This window comes from Zea mays, chromosome 9 (assembly GCF_902167145.1).
Source record: "Zea mays cultivar B73 chromosome 9, Zm-B73-REFERENCE-NAM-5.0, whole genome shotgun sequence".
Classification (NCBI taxonomy): domain Eukaryota; kingdom Viridiplantae; phylum Streptophyta; class Magnoliopsida; order Poales; family Poaceae; genus Zea; species Zea mays.
In genome coordinates, this window is record NC_050104.1 from 124978435 (window position 1) to 124994749 (window position 16315).

A 16315-nucleotide genomic window follows, 5' to 3' on the forward strand; every position below is an offset into this window, starting at 1 on the left:
AAGTTTAAGCACACTACAAGCCGGGGTTAGCGTAAGAATTAAAGTCGAGTCCGAAAGAGAGGACGAAAAACAAATCACAAGCAAAGAAGGCGGATGACACGATGATTTGTTTTACCAAGGTTCGGTTCTTGCAAACCTACTCCCCGTTGAGGTGGTCACAAAGACTGGGTCTCTTTCAACCCTTTCCCTCTCTCAAACGGTCACATAGACCGAGTGAGCTTCTCTTCTCAATCAATCGGGACACTAAATCCCCACAAGGACCAGCACACAATTGGTGTCTCTTGCCTTGATTACAATTGAGTTGGAAACAAGAAAAAAGGAAGAAGAAAAGCGATCCAAGCGCAAGAACTCAAATGAACACAATTGTCTCTCTCACTAGTCACTATTTGATTTGGAATGATCTTTGGACTTGGGAGAGGATTTGATCTCTTTGTTTATGTATTGGAATGAAGTCTAGAGCTCTTGTATGAGGTTTGATGGCTGAAAACTTGGATGCATTGAAGTGTGGTGGTTGGGGGGTATTTATAGCCCCAACCACCAAAAGAACCGTTGGTGAGGGCTTCTGTCGTATGGCGCACCGGACAGTCCGGTGCGCCAGCCATGTCACCAGGCCGTTAGGGTTCGACCGTTGGAGCTTCTGACAAGTGGGCCACCGGACAGTCTGGTGGTGCACCGGACAGGTCCTGTTCACTGTCCGGTGCGCCATCTGCGCCTGCTCTGACTTCTGCGCGCGCAGTCACGCACTGTAGTGTTTCACTGTAGCGTTGCAGACGACCGTTGGCGTGGACGACCGTTGCTCCGATTGGCACACCAGACAGTCCAGTGAATTATAGCGGAGCGGCCTCCCTAAATTCCCGAAGGTGGCAAGTTTGGAGTGGAACTCCCTGGTACACCGGACACTGTCCAGTGGCACACCGGATAGTCCGGTGCGCCAGACCAGGGCTGCCTTTGGGTTGTCTTTTGCTCTTTTCATTTGAACCCTTTCTTGGACTTTTTATTGGTTTGTGTTGAACCTTTGACACCTGTAAAACTTATAATCTAGAGCAAACTAGTTAGTTCAATTATTTGTGTTGGGCAATTCAACCACCAAAATTCATATAGGAAAAGATTTGACCTTATTTCCCTTTCAGCTCCCATACGTCATCCGTAATCCTTGAGCAACTCCTAGCAAGAGAGATATTCTTTTGGACTTGAATTTAATTCTAATGCTAACCCCTGACCTTAGTGTGTGTTTAAGTTTATAAATTTCAGGTTTTGACTATTCACCCCCTCTAGGCGACTTTCAGGGGTGTATTTATAGCTTCTAATGCCAAACTAATCGCTGCCTAATTTTTGCACTTTCTAGTTGCACCATACCTCAAACATTGTTGGTCGTCCGATCCACTCAACTTTTATCGGTAGCTGCTGCAAAAGTTGCCAGCTTGTCAGAACGCACCAGACTGTCTGATGCACCACAGACTGTCCACATCAGTGCCATGTCATCCGACCATTGGAGGTCTAGTGCACACATGATCTTGGTCAAGTGCATCGTCCCACTGAACTCCAAAACAAGCTCTCGACAACTTGTTCGATGCACACAAGACCTTGGTCTGGTGCACCAAACCCCACTAAACTCTGAAACAAGCTCTTTGTAACTTTGGTCTGGTACACACAGGACTTGGTCTAACTTTGTCTAATTCAAGAACTTCTTTGGCTTGACTTGGCTCTTGACTTGGGCACTTTTCTATTCTTTATATTTTTCTATTCAACACTTAGCAAACTGGTTAGTCCTTTAATATTATTGTCATTCAATTCACCAAAACCCACAAAGGCTAGATACACTTTCACTTAGTCCTATATATAATGCACATGCTTTCAACACCTAATAACACTAGGTAACCGAGTTGTCTAATTAGACTCCCTCCTTAATTGTATAAACATCTATCTTAAATCTTATCACATACTCTATTGCCTTTTGGCCGATAAAATAACATGCCTTAACTTATATCTTTGCCTTGAGTACTTGCATTTTGTTTTTCTTCTTCCTCTTTCTATATAGAACACTTGACCATCATTCATATACAATCACATTCTTTCTATGGCTGACAATCTTAATCTTCCTTTGTATGTGGACTTAAACATATCTCGTTCATAATAACTATACTAGGTAGGTGCCCGTGCGTTGCCACGAGAGTTAAAAATTAGTATAAAACATAGATACGGAACGACAACATCGTTATGATATACAAAATTTGTGAGACAAAATATCACCATAACACTAATATTATATTGACAATTTAAATGTGTAGTATTATTATAAATATGCCTACTCAAATAGAATGAACTGATATCGGATAAAAATTATAATATAACAAAAATGTTAGTGCACAATAATTGAATAAAAACAAAAAAACATATATATTATCATCGATCTTAATATTTCAAAATTCTTTTCCAACAACCAATATAGAGTGAAAAAGAGCAAAAGTAAGATACGGTGACAAATCTAACAATACTACCACAAGCTATAGTGACACATCTAATCCTACTACCACGACTCCCATAAAATGATACAACAAATTCAACAATGTTTCAAAGATGTCAATGGTAAATGCAAATGGCTGCAGTATCAGTTTCCTTACAAGTTTATGGTGTCTAAACAAAGTTGATGTTATAGTCAATGATCAAACAATATTTTCAGTTTTACAAACAATATAAAATGACTCCATAAAAGCTAACCAAGTTTCTCTCGTAAAATAAATATAAATTTTAAAAAAACTTTACCTATGATGCTTGAACAATTGTAAGAAATACAACACCAAAGGAAAGGAAACAATCCAATGCGAGAAACGAAACCACTCCAGGATGATGAAAAAGCACCTAAGGATGATGGAGAATCTGGATCCCTTGCAATTTTTGTGACAAAAAAACAGTGGATCAATAATAGATTCTAGTGTGATAATTAAGCTAAAAGGACTCAAGTCATTACTTATAATAACAGCAGTAGCAAAGCTAGTAATGATCATTACAAAAACTTCTAGAGTGAGGAACATGAAGAACTCCCATTTGTTCTTCTGCAGTTAGAGTACACAAATAGATCAGGGGAAAACACACAGACCGTCGCCTCCTCCCGTCTCCAGCAGCCCATCTAATCATCTTTTGGCCAAAAATAATACCGGAGAGGAAACCTTGTTCTAGGAAAAAACACAGAAGATAACGAAGGAATCAGACAGCACGCGACTCGCCTCCTCCACCCTCCTATTCAGCCTCCTCGCCCGTGATGGATCCAGGTGCCGACACGACAGAATGTAGTTGCTATGTTCGTTGATGTTGTGAAGAAAGAAAATAACCAGTTCCATCTGGAGTGTAATGACCATACCTGAAAGATTTATTTCACGTTTACAATATTCATTGTTAATCACATCCAAAACAACATTTTTCATAATAATAATAATTTTGCCATATACCCTTTTTTGATGGAAAATAACATTTTGAAATGAGACAGAAGATATCTCACCACTTAAATTATCAGTCCCACAATGAGGATATTTCATACTATATATACTAAAAAGGATGCCAACCGGCATCATATCGCCACTTTTTTACTATATCTGAATCGCTCAAATTTACTTTTTAGTTTAGTTATGCTTACCCTTGTGAGATTTACAAAGTCAATATAGCCAATGTACGCTTATATGGGAATTAAAATACTGTCTGAATGCAACAATAGCCTAACAGAGTTGAGGAAAGGAAACATCATCTAACCAGGGGATAGAAGCTTCCTTTGCTAGGCAATAGCTTACTCAGATCGACTTTGGTAGGGTCAAGAAAACAAGAAGTGAAGTAACAAAAGATCAGGGAATCAGGAATGCTACAAGCAAGAACCCACCACTTTGGCAAGGACTGTGTCACATAATCAATGTAGCAAAAAAAACATGTGCAGTGCGGTAGTAGCAAGGGCCTAGCCACCGCTGGCCACCCCTAGCTCTGTCATTGAAGTCGTTTCTTTCCTAATTAATTCCATATCCATAACAATATAAAAACGAAGAGCAATAAATGTTGTAGGAGGTCGTTGTAGTATCATTGTTGAAGTTGGTTTGAATACTTTGTTTCAGAACAACAAACGTGTTTTAGCATGTAAAACTTGTATATATATATATTTGTATATTTTAAAGTGTTGTTTGTATGTGATCTACATGCATTGGAATCACTTATCCTGCTATCGAAGAGACGAATGGACTATACCTTTTAAAACTTGCTAACCAATGCAATATACAAGCTTCCGAGAGAACAAAGATATTCCTGTCCCAACAAACAATTATTCTTTAAATATTGCTAACCTATGTAGCACAATACCAAGAATAAAATATTTAAACATTTCAAATTTTAAGAAACCCTTGGCAGACAATGGACTATACCTTTTATGCAGTATGGTACTGAAAAACTATTGCGAGAACACAAGACAATGGACTAATGTTAAAATAAAAAATTTAGAAGAACATAAGACCTCACCTGACAGAAGAGCTCTTGCTCATCACACCATTTGATCAGACCAGGGCAGTGATCAATTAATATATTTTGAGGCCTAAACAAAAGTTTTTCTTAACACAGAACAATACATTTATGACAATGGGCAATATATAAGCTTCCAATAGAACAAAGATATTCGAGTGCCAACAAGGATTCTAGGTTCTTACAGTAACTGATATCAAGAGTCTGCAGTTGAGAAGGTTCGTTAGATGCCGAAAGCTAGAGACCAATTAGAGCTGACTTTATTATCATTAGATTCCTGACAGAGACAAAGTAAGGAATTTGACTAAGTTTGTTGCAGTTTCTTACCGTGATGCTCTGCATCGTTGGACAATCTGAATCCTGGAATTTACACTAGTCAGCGAGCCGTGACGGCGTTGGCGAGCCCGATGATGGAGGGTGCAAAGATGCCCGACATCCAGTGCTGGCTGGCGACGAAGTTGGCGAGGAAGAGACCCGCCACGAAGCGCAACACGATGAACCCCGAGGGCGACGCTGTGGTGACCGCGATGATCACGACGGTGAGCGCAGCCAGAAGTAGGACTGGGCATTCGGGTATACCCGAAATTTCGGGTCGAGTTGTTCGGGTTTTAAATAATTCGGGTATTCAACAGTCGAACCCGAACTCGACCCGATTTTTTCGGGTACCCGAAAATTCGGGTACCAAAAAATCGGGTTCGGGTTCGGGTAATTTACAGTTACCCGATTAAATAGAGGCATGCTACTATTCCTTGCATCAGGACAGCCCACCTGTGGTAGCTGCTCGACGGCGGCAGTGTCAGGACGGCGCCATGGCAGACCATGGACTGGTGCTCGACGGCGGCAGCTGCTGCTAGTTAGGGTTGGGAAATCCTGGACTGCTGGACCTGGACGGGCAGGACGGTTGGTCGGCTACTCGCCTGGAGCTTTGCCGCATGCCGCCTTGGGCTGTATAATGTTGGCCGTTGCCTACTTGCTTGTTAGCTGTACTGCATGTCCACATGGGCCTTGCGTGGTTGGCTGGTTGTCGATTGGGCCTTGGCTGCTTGACGACTTGAGTGTTTTTCTTGTATTCGGGTACCCATTTATTATTCGGGTACCGGATAACTGAAACCGAAATTTGCTATAAAATTTCGGGTACCGGGAGGTTCTACCCAAATTAGATTTCGGGCTTTTCGGATTCGGGCTTATCGGGTTCGGGTTCGGGTTCGGGTTTTTCGGGATTCGGGTATCGGGTTTTATGCCCAGTCCTAGCCAGAAGGCTAGCGAACCCCGATGCGTGGCGCGAACCGAAATGGTCGTAGGCGGGCCCATGGCAAGCCTGTCGACTAGAGTGGCGGGGAGGGAGCCCACGACGACCAACGGTGTCAGAAGGCGCAGATCCATGGACACGAGTAGCCTGCAGCGCTAGATCTGAGCTTGTCACAGTCCTCCCCTTCCTTCCTACTTTGCGCGCGGTTTGCCAGAGGGCTCCACGAGATCACGCCCTCTAACACTATATGTGTATACATATCTTCAAGATTTCTTAAACCAAACTATTTTTTGTCAAATAAAAAAGTATTCTTATATTCCTTAAGATTTCTTAAACCTCTATGTGTGTATATATATCTTCAAGCTTGAGTTTTAGGCTCTGTTTGGTTGAACTGTGGCTGTGAAAAAAGTAGCAGTAAGCTTTGAAAAAAAGCAGTTGTGAGTTATTAAAAATCATAAAATTGTTTGGTAGAACGCACTAAAAATTGCTAAAAGTTTTTTCATGTATATTTTCATAGTTCCATCTAAAATTCGCTAAAAACAGGTTAAGATGTGTTTTTAGTTTTCCACTACAAGAAAGTCGACTTTTAAAAAAACTGCTTTCTGGATCGAGTCATTTGGTTTGACTTTTAAGGGATAAAAGACAAAACCAAAAGCTAAACCAAACATACCTTTAGACGCTGAGTGCTAAAATAAAATAAAAATAGGGTTTTGCTAAGGATAGGTATGCAAACCTTGCAAATACCTATCCAATCAAAAAATGGGCCAATTAGGCCACGTAAAATGCATAGGGGAGAAAGGCTAACGATTTTGAGTAATCTCTCAATCAGTCATCTGTTGGAGAGCCAAAAGTATGCATACGGTCCATACATATTATATTTTATAACGTGAAGAACAATATAGTCTATCATCTTTTCACTCATTACTTTTTGTTTGGTTTGTTGAATGAATGAGTTAATCTATCACTATTTTATTTTTTATAGAATAATGATTAATAATATATAGAACAATGGTTAATAATAATATGAGGAATGGATTTATTCCATTAAATTTATGAAATGAACTTATTATACACCAACTTATTTAAAATGGTTTCGAACTAAACACCCTATTAATATGGGTAGACATCTAGTTGTATGCCTACCGAGTTATGCGTGGCCTTGTTGCATAAACTGTACACCGAAGGCCCGTCAGGATAACCAGGCCATCCTAACGCGAAAAGGCCCACAGAGGATGTCCAATACAACCTTAAGCGCTAGGGTTAGGTTTTAGCTCCTCCTATATAAGAACGCCACGTCTACGATCTCCTTGCCACACCCCTCACAAACCACAAACACATCTCGCGGCGGCGGCGGCGGCAGAGACAGGCGGCGGCCGCCGAGCGGCGTGGGCAGCGTCATCCATGGTGCACGTGAACTTCTATCGCAACTGTAAGCTACCCGCTGGCTCCCTATTGGTTGTTCCCCCCGTTTGATCTTATTCCGTAATGGCGGTAGGATCTAATGTTGAGGACCAGCTGAAAATATCGCACTGTATTTTTAATCTAGAGTTTGGTGGTCTGAGTGCTTAACTGTAGCTGGTTAGTCTGTTCGTTTATTTATCATCATCAATATAGAAACTTTAAAGCAACGCTTCATTCTTCATTTACAATGCTCGCCAAGCTGTTGTGTTTGGGATTTTATGATATAAGTATTCTTTCCTGAATTGCATTCATAAACAGACAAACATTAGACTTGGATAAGAAACGAATCGATGGATTGTGATTGTGGTGCTATTATTTTGGAGTGTTGTGTTTGTGCATTTTAGCTGATGACCAGTATATCGTCATTATTTATTTCGCTCATTCCAATAATCTGTGACACAGATGGTAAGACTTTCAAGAAGCCAAGGCGGCCTTATGAGAAGGAGCGCCTTGATGCTGAGTTGAAATTAGTGGGTGAATATGGCCTGAGGTGCAAGCGTGAGCTGTGGCGTGTGCAGTATGCCCTCAGCCGCATCCGAAATGCTGCAAGGGAGCTGCTCACCCTTGATGAGAAGAACCCCCGTCGTATCTTTGAGGGCGAGGCACTCCTGCGCCGCATGAACCGCTATGGTCTTCTCGGTGAGGGCCAGAACAAGCTTGACTATGTGCTTGCACTCACCGTTGAGAACTTTCTGCAGCGCCGCCTTCAGACCATTGTCTTCAAGAATGGCATGGCGAAGTCCATTCATCATGCTCGTGTGCTCATCAGGCAACGCCACATTAGGTACAAACAATAAGATTTGTTCCCCTGAAGATTATGTTTTTGTGATATGATGGTTAACTAGTAACACATTTACTTAAACAAAGCTAATGCCATGGGATGTGTAGTATTTACACCTGTATTTTACTGGATAACTTTTTCTTACAAGGTTGTGGGTGTATATAAGTTTGTGTGAGCACACTGTTTTATAAGTGCTGTTGTCAATTAAACTATCTATCTTCCTGTTTATGTTCTGGGGCATATGATGAGAAACTTTATGCAACTCACGACGGTCGTCTGAGACACTTTGTGTGTAATGTTGCAGTCATATTTTCTCTGATGCTCCCTTTTTCTTTGTTTCTGAGACATTTAATATTTTTGTGTTTCTTCATTTGTTTACATTTTACACTTTCTTGTGAGGTGCAGTTGTTATATTAGGTGGCACAGTGAGGAACTAATTTTGCTAATGTATCTATGAGGTCAAAAGGCCAGTGAATCAAATGTCCTTTTCATTCTGAGTGCCAATATGATTTTTGCTGCAAACAGTTCTTGATGCGAGAACTAGGCTAGACTTAGTGACTCCGTCAACCTGTTGGTTTATGATGTCAAGTTTATTTGTTATCTCTACCAGATATTGCTATGGTAATGCACAGAAACTTAGTGACTCCATCACCATGAGTCTCGCTGCATAACTAGTTCAGATGTATGATGCATTGAAGTTACTTGGTTTTAATGCAAATACATCAACATGATTGATTTGTGTTCACTCTTTGGAATCCACACCAATGTGTGATTTCGTTAAATTGTGCCTGTTGGTGCTTATGATACTTTTTTTCTGTTCTGGATGCATGGATTTTCAAATTGCATGTTCAAAAGCATACATTATTTTCTCTCAGCAATTTCACCTCAATGTAACTCTTCCATTTCTGCAGAGTTGGGAGGCAACTTGTCAACATTCCCTCATTCATGGTGAGAGTTGACTCAGAGAAGCACATCGACTTCTCTCTTACCAGCCCACTTGGTGGTGGAGAACCTGGAAGGGTGAAGAGAAAGAACCAAAAGAAGGCTTCTGGTGGAGGCGGTGACGACGAAGAGGAAGAGTGATCATGTGATGCTAGCTCCTTCGTTTTGTTAGGGACCTAATTTTGTTACATGAAAACAAAAAGTTGGCTGCCGAGGTTTCTGAAAAATTGCAATTTAAAATTTTGAGAACTGTAATTGCTAAGACTCTTCATTGCCGAAGTTGTTTATCCGATGAACACATGTTAATTCAGTGAGCTTGCACTGCTGCTTACATGAGATCACTTTCTGTCAGGAAGATATTAGTGTGTACTCCGATATATAGATCTGGGATATGTTGTTTCGAAGTATTTTATTTATATATAGCTACGCACTCGACATGTTGTATTCTTAATCTGTGTTAAAATTCTAAAGACAGGTGGAGTATTCGTTGCAAATTGTAAGCTAACATCTTAGTTGATTGGCCTGATTTCCTTCTGAATAAATAACACGGTTTTTAAATTTGTACCCTTAGTTTTGCCAACTTTCTAATTTTTATCTTTTTTTTCTCAGTTTTGCTCTTATGATCTATAGCACTAGAAGAGCAAAATTGAGAAAAAAACACGAATAAGGGTAAAAATGAGGTTATCAGCAAACCCAAAAGATCACGATGGAACAGAGACATTTTGGACATAAAGTTGTCAATTGAAAGTGGCATGAGCCTGTATTCATCTAAGACATTATTCAATGGCTGAAATGTTAACTTGGATAGTTGGATGAACCGAACCACAAGTTCCAGGCAAAATAGCTTTTTCTACTTTGATGAAGAACTTGTAGATGATGTAGTGCTTGTAGAGCTAGCTGGCCAGGGCGGTATACATCGGCTGGGAAGCCGCCGGCTCGTACATGGCGCCGCTCTTGCCATCGGCGCGTGCTTGAGAAAGTTCCCCGTGTTGAACTGCAGGCTCGGCTGGTCCGGCCATAGCTCCCCATGATGCGTCCGAAGTCACCTTCCACATGTGACACGCCCTGCGCCCCTATTCGTTGTTTATTCCATTTGTCCCATGATGCTCTCATTGACAATAGACAACAAGCAGTCTAGAACCTTTAACTTGTCTGGATCAATAAGACGGCAGATTGTGTATTCCATTTGTTCTATTGTAGTCCATGTAGTGTTAAATGTTTTCCATACCATGGGCACAATTTTGATCAAGGTCAAGGTGTGTCTTACTTCTAAATTCTAATTAGAGGCACAACTAACTGGCATCCTAATTTTCCACTGTTCTGGATGTTTATTTAATAGGGCTGAGACTTCATGCACTTAACAATGCAGACCATTTTTTTTTGACTTTGTAGGCTGGCTATTATGAACTAACAAAGGATTGTATACTTCAAAGTTCAAACGAATGAACTGCTAAGTTACTTGCAGTTTTAGTAAAGCTTAGAAGGCCGGTAGAAACAAAACAGCATGTGGTAAGCAAAAATGTAATAGAGAAAAAGTTTATAGAAAAAAATTGGCCAGTACAGGGCCAACGGTATTAGTATATTAAAAAAAAGCTTAATCATTGTCTAGATCGAGAAAGGTCATGAAAGCTGTCTCCCGTGCAGGATGAGAGTCCGCCACCTCCTATAGATCTCAGGTTGTTCACTTCATATTAAAATCAGCTGTTCGAACTGCTGCAGCTACAATCCATAAAGACCAGTAGAAGCCGGTACGGATTGAAGCCAAACGAACATGTTTAGATTCAGATTTTATATTAACTTCTAGATGCAAGTTATTTTAACACTATGGGTCCTAAGTTCGACCGACAAAATAGAAGGGAAAAAGCTAGGCAGGAGAATCAATTCGCTCTTAAATATTACTCACTCCATCATAAAATAAATGCATATCCCGCATTCTAAGAGATCAATCAATTTTAAATTTACGCACACGCACTCTATCGGTCACATAAAGTGATGAATAAATTTGTGCATCACCTAGATCTACTATCTAATTGAGCTAATTAACCAGCCGTTCAGCTGGTTCCAATTAATCTGCTTATTGAATCTGTTCACATCTATTAAATTAGGGTGACGGTTTCAATCATTTCATTAATAATTTCAGTCATTTTACTACAGTTTCATACATTCCGTTAGTTTCAGTTGTTTTATTACAGTCTCATCCATTCACTTTTTAGCCATTCAGTTACAGTTTCAGTCATTCTATTACAGTTTCAATAATTTCATTAACATTAACGTTAAAGTTTCAATCATTCTAGTACAATCTGTCATTCACTCATTTATCTGTTTCGTTATAATTTAAGTTATTCCGTTATAGTTTCAGTCATTCCGTTACTGTTACAGTTTCAGTCGTCCGGTCAAAACGGGGAGGGGGCGTGTGAGGGTAGTGTGCGGTGGATGGTTGCAACACGTAGGTTGATTGGGGTGCGGTGGTTAGCACTGGCATGCGGGGATGAGTCAGACACGCAAGATCAATTATGTTTGGTCCAAGAAATCTCCGGTCCATCACCCTAGGTTATGAATAGTGTTGTCCTATATATATTAGCATATAGCCCAACGTTACGGTCCCGAAGGGGAGGGGTCAACAACGGCGGTGGCGGGAGGGACGTGGGGCCGTGGGGGGACGGGGAGGGAGAGGTGGATGGATGAGGGATGATTCAAATAGTATTGTTCATTGGATTTGAATAAACGAGAGAGAGTTATCCAACGATTTGAACCGAGTGTAATTTATTTGGTGGATTTAGTGGAAGTTATGAGTGTGGGGTGATTTAATTGGGTGTTTTTTGCAAAGTTTAAAGTGGTGGATTATATAGTGTTATATATTATAGATAACACACTAATGTTTATGCTACTAAATAGATATCATTAAACTAATCACATTATATATTTTATATTAAATTTATTTAGAGATATAAATATTGATAGTACTCAACAAAGAGCAAGATATGTATTTATTTTAGAATAGATCATACAAAGATGTGAGTCTAACACATAATGGTGAATTATGATTAAACACATGCAAGTCTTATAAATTTTTTTAGTTCTTAAGCTCAATTCACCAAAATTTATTTAGGGCCTAGTTGCACTTACTAAGCTCCAAATTTAGCAATGAAGTGAAAGAAGTATATAGCTGCCTATTGATTGTGCATCCATGTAACCATTTGTTCTTTGTTTTTTTTATGACGAATCTATTTTTAACACTCGCCTAATGCTAGATGGCTATTTGATAATTGGTCAGCCTTATGATTTGGCACATGCTTCTAAAGTTCATTCCTGTTGTTTCAAATTATTCAATTATTCAGGTGCACATGGGTATCTTCTTTCCAGTCCACTAGGATGACAAGTGTTAAATCTCTTCATCATCTCGCTAGATATCTTGTTGACAGGAGTATCATCTAGATACATAGTACGACACATATCTACTGTATATTTAGATATTTAGATATGACAAGTATATAAAAAACCTAGTACTATCTATAAAAAAGATAAGACAACGTAAGCATAATCTTATTAGACGGAAGGAGTAATTGCTACATTTGTTTTAAAACATTGTTGTTCTAACTTTGCTCTAATTCAAATAATTTTAATGTAACTTAAATTTATGTAAAAAATATACCACCATTTATGACATAAAACAAGCACCAATAGTGATCATTAGCTATATTTGTCATAAAATTAACAATACTCTATGAATTTATCAAACTTAATCATTATGCCTTATTACTAATCTACAAATCTAAAGCTGAGTTGAGTCGAGCTAGGTCGACAGCTATATGGAACATGGCAAGTTGCATCCAGTTCAGATGCTGTTCGTTTTGTGCCAATCCATAGGAATTGAAGAGGATTAAATCCCCTACAAGTCTAAATCCTCTCCAAACCCCCCCCCCCCCCCCCCACCCCAATCTTTCTATTACACTAGCAGCGTCACACTTGTTGAAGCGGTATCACACATGTTCTGACTTCCGACGAGCGGCACCACACCTATTTTTATAATCCACACACGTCCACACCACAAGCTGCGTCGCATGATGGATGCATATAAACTCTGACCAAATATTGTAGCAGCAGTTCACAGGGTTCAGCCAAAAACTAAGACAGCACAACTGTTTTTGTATCCTTTACTTCAATAGGCAGTGAGTGGTTCGACCTCCAGATTTTACACCAAAAATCCAAGGGAACGTCTAGCCTAGCTAGATACCGTGGACACCCATGGCGCGGAGCAAAGTCAAATGATTCTTCATGGCTTCACTTCCTCTGCAGCCGCAGGAGCTGCTTCCTCCTCCTTGCTCTCTTCTGTCTTACCTCCTTCTTCATCTGCATTTTATCCCCCAACACAAAGATTAGTTCCAGAGTTGAGCGTCGCAAAGAAATGGAACCAGTGCAAGGCTGAAATGGTCTTCAAGAGCAAAACAATTTGGACTTCTAATATGACTCTCAGGCTGCTGCTACTGGGATCTGATGACACAAATACACTGTACAAATGCTGAAGTTCAGCAGCAGCAGCAGCAGTCATATACAAATCAACACTTGACCACTTAAACCATACATCACACTGGTGCAGAAATCAACACATAAGACTGGCACATTCATGCCTAAGAATCCTCATGCCACAAATAACTGGGTCTAGCAGGTTGAAATGAGGTGTTGCCGTCCACAACAGACGACTGAACTATCATTGTCAAAACATTTAGCAGCCAAACATCAAGATGAAGTAACAACCAAAGAAATTGAAATCTACATTCCATCCTTCTTTGCTGACAGGGTGATATGTGAGCTATTGCATGCTACTATTGATGTCACTTGAAAAGGGTCAGTGAACTATTCATACTAAGGTTGCAAGACCTTCTAGGCTACTATGTCAATACACCTTCAGAAATAAATTCTGGGCATCCAACAAGATTATTCCAATATCCAAATCACCCAAATAAGTAGTAGAATGTCAGGACTCCCATGATAGTGTAAAGCTACGACTAAATCCAGCAACAACTGCCCTTGAGCAAATAAATAATCATGATGACAACGAGAACGATGTACCTTTGTTAGCACTTTCAACCACATCATCTTCATCATCCCCAATATCGTCGTCATCAGCACCTCCTATGTCCAGTTTCTACAATGACGAAAGTACCATGAAACTTTGCTCCCACCTTAATCGTCAAAGGAGGCTTCCACTAGACACTTACCGAGAAGTCCATACCACCAAAGTCATTAACTGCAATACGAATAATATATGTTACTTCAAGCTAAACTAAATAGTATTGCAGTAGTAAGGAAAGGAAAACATAATCAACCAAAAATGAAACACTAACATCCAGCGTCTTCATCATCCTCGTCCTGCCATTTGTCCCAATCAACCTTCAAGAACACAGGTGGTTTGCCCTCCTGCTTCAGCAGCCTTGGCCACCACCCGCTCTTAGCTTTCTTTATCAGGTAGCATATGGTCCTTGGGGCAATAGCTGCTTTGCTCTCCTGCAAACAGGAGTACAGATACAATTAGAAACCGAAATGGTACATCCATAAGAGAAAAACATGTATTAAATATTAAACTAACCAAACAGCAAGACCGATACAATTAGAAACTGAAATGCTACATCCATAAGAGAAAGCATGTAGTATTAAATATTAAACAAACCTCCACATTCACAGCATCAAACAGCTCAATGTCAAACTCATAGCGCAAGTCATCTGAGCCCTTAGCTGAGAAGTTGAAATGGCCTTCAGGCTTCAAGTTCAGCTTCACATCCTGGGCGTCGGGCAGCTCTATCGTCAAGAACACCCTGTCGGACCTCTGTGCCCACTTAGTGATCGGGTGGCGACTGAAAAAACAACACTCAAAAGTCAACAAATCTCATCGCTAAGCAGGTAGTAGTGCATAAGCAACAGATGCTACCACAGAATATTCAAATCTCACAACACCAGCAACTTGCAGGTTACTGTCCGTTTGGCGCAATCATCTCATATTCCACCCCAATTAAGGAAGCAGTATTAATCACAAACATAAGCGCTAGATGTAGGATTACGGAAAGCAACAAGAGCATGGCTACATCAATCAGAAGATTGGTAGTTTCAGATTTCCTAGCGACAACGCTAAACAAGCTAGTAACAGATTTCTCAGGCGCATCCGTGTCTCCAGGTCAATTTTACCCAACAAACTAGAACAGGCAACCCGCTGAGAACCTACGGGCTAAATAGCACCATGTTATTCGCACACAATCACACGTCCCACCCGCCGCAACCAGAAGAGCACCAAAAAAACAATCACACCGCGTCCCTAAGATCGCATCGAGCTGTACCTCATGCTTCCGCCTCGTGAACGGAGGTGCGCGTCGTGTGGTCTGCGTCGGGGATTTAGGGATTGGGGTTTAGACGTCTTGGGGGAAGACTGCCGATGGGGAGAGGATGCGGCCGCGGCCTGGGTGCGAAGTCAGCAGTCCCGTCAGCAGGAGGTATAAAAAGACGAAGCGGCGGAGCGGGAGAGAATGGAGGGCGACGGGGGCAAACTCGTCAAACTGCGGGATTGCGCGAGTGCTGCTGGTGCTTCCAAAAGTCTCTAGATGGTTCTATTTCCTTCCAGCCCAGACTCCAGAGCCACCTGGATTTTTGCTCCTTTTTATTTTATATAAGGGGGTGTTTGGTTACACCCCGCTAAAATTTAGCTCCTGTCCCATCGAATGTTTGAACCTCTGTTCTGGGTATTAAATGTACTCGGATTATAAAACTAATTTGTCAGCCGAAGATTAAAAGACGAGACGAATCTAGTCCAGTTGGTTGGGTCTATATTTCATACTTCTTTTTAAAAGTCAAACGTTTGATGTGACTCGAGCTAAACTTTAGCAGGAGCAACCAAACACCCCCTAAATTCGTATACTGCACTACGTGTAGTTGAGATATAGGGCGGCTTTGGTTTCAACGGATACTCATAATATACACAATATTTATTAAAGGAGCTAAACGGTACTCATTTCCGTACAGATTTTTTTATAAAATCTGAGTATGCAGTTGAACTTAGATAATGTGGGATAATAGACACGTTACTCAATACTAGAATCTAAGGCTTCCCAAACGCAGCCATACTCCCTCTGTCCCTCACAGTTTTGTTGTTTGAACAAATATATAAAATATCAATAATTATGGTATACAAATATAATTGTTAATTTAATATTGAATATATTTTTTATAACAAATATAATAGAGATTTAAATATAGATGCTATATTTTAAATTTAAGAAAACGATATATTCAAAATTAACAAGTTTATGAATGGATCAGGTCTGTCCCTTGTCAGCGCAAAGGAAGCGATGGCACATGGTCTCCATTTTTTTTGCTATAAAATTTAAATGATTGTTTTTATCCGT

The 16315-nt window shown here is 40.4% G+C and overlaps 3 protein-coding genes and 2 non-coding genes across 24 annotated transcripts; 3 read left to right on the top strand and 2 right to left on the bottom strand.

Moving 5' to 3' along the window:
* Positions 1-2912: 2912 nt before the first annotated feature.
* LOC103638997 (uncharacterized) lies at positions 2913-5487 on the bottom strand. 20 transcript variants are annotated; one of them, XR_004852748.1, is made up of 5 exons: positions 5260-5447; positions 4819-5004; positions 4677-4728; positions 4492-4580; positions 2913-3358 (listed from the first exon to the last, which is right to left on the bottom strand). XR_004852748.1 is itself a non-coding variant. In XM_008661779.4 (4 exons), the coding sequence occupies exons 1-4, from the start codon at positions 5310-5312 to the stop codon at positions 3242-3244; spliced, it is 429 nt and encodes a 142-aa protein (XP_008660001.2). In that variant the 5' UTR covers positions 5313-5442; the 3' UTR covers positions 2913-3241. The 20 variants fall into 20 exon arrangements, 1 of the variants encoding a protein (XP_008660001.2); XR_559158.4 differs by adding an exon at positions 4225-4281 and having other exon boundaries at positions 4492-5004; positions 5260-5487; XR_004852749.1 differs by lacking the exon at positions 4677-4728 and having other exon boundaries at positions 2913-4281; positions 4492-4564; positions 5260-5448.
* Positions 5488-7021: 1534 nt separating this feature from the next.
* LOC100192774 (40S ribosomal protein S9-like) lies at positions 7022-9336 on the top strand. Its single transcript, NM_001137970.2, has 3 exons — positions 7022-7169; positions 7604-7985; positions 8894-9336. The coding sequence occupies exons 1-3, from the start codon at positions 7142-7144 to the stop codon at positions 9063-9065; spliced, it is 582 nt and encodes a 193-aa protein (NP_001131442.1). The 5' UTR covers positions 7022-7141; the 3' UTR covers positions 9066-9336.
* Positions 8217-8306, top strand: LOC111590203 (small nucleolar RNA Z161/Z228). The gene has a single exon (XR_004852915.1). It is a non-coding gene; the product is annotated as a small nucleolar RNA Z161/Z228 (small nucleolar RNA).
* On the top strand, positions 8399-8486 carry LOC111590204 (small nucleolar RNA Z162). Its single transcript, XR_004852916.1, has one exon. It is a non-coding gene; the product is annotated as a small nucleolar RNA Z162 (small nucleolar RNA).
* A 3657-nt stretch (positions 9337-12993) lies between the features above and the next one.
* On the bottom strand, positions 12994-15496 carry LOC100282216 (prostaglandin E synthase 3). The gene is made up of 6 exons (NM_001155128.1): positions 15254-15496; positions 14593-14776; positions 14270-14429; positions 14144-14172; positions 13995-14070; positions 12994-13274 (listed from the first exon to the last, which is right to left on the bottom strand). Exons 1-6 carry the CDS (start codon positions 15256-15258, stop codon positions 13198-13200), a joined length of 531 nt encoding a protein of 176 aa, NP_001148600.1. The 5' UTR covers positions 15259-15496; the 3' UTR covers positions 12994-13197.
* Between the last annotated feature and the right edge of the window lie 819 nt (positions 15497-16315).

Coding starts and splice junctions, on each gene's coding strand:
- LOC100192774 (NM_001137970.2), top strand. CDS start 7,142: ATGGTGCACGTGAACTTCTATCGCAACT. Junction 7,170..7,603: donor CGTGAACTTCTATCGCAACT/GTAAGCTACCCG, acceptor TCTGTGACACAG/ATGGTAAGACTTTCAAGAAG. Junction 7,986..8,893: donor ATCAGGCAACGCCACATTAG/GTACAAACAATA, acceptor CCATTTCTGCAG/AGTTGGGAGGCAACTTGTCA.
- LOC103638997 (XM_008661779.4), bottom strand. CDS start 5,312: ATGGTCTGCCATGGCGCCGTCCTGACACTGCCGCCGTCGAGCAGCTAC. Junction 5,005..5,259: donor CCGTCGAGCAGCTACCACAG/GTGGGCTGTCCT, acceptor CGGTCACCACAG/CGTCGCCCTCGGGGTTCATC. Junction 3,359..4,491: donor AGCAAGAGCTCTTCTGTCAG/GTGAGGTCTTAT, acceptor TAAATCTTTCAG/GTATGGTCATTACACTCCAG.
- LOC100282216 (NM_001155128.1), bottom strand. Junction 14,173..14,269: donor GGATGATGAAGACGCTGGAT/GTTAGTGTTTCA, acceptor TTCGTATTGCAG/TTAATGACTTTGGTGGTATG. Junction 13,275..13,994: donor GGTTGAAAGTGCTAACAAAG/GTACATCGTTCT, acceptor GATAAAATGCAG/ATGAAGAAGGAGGTAAGACA.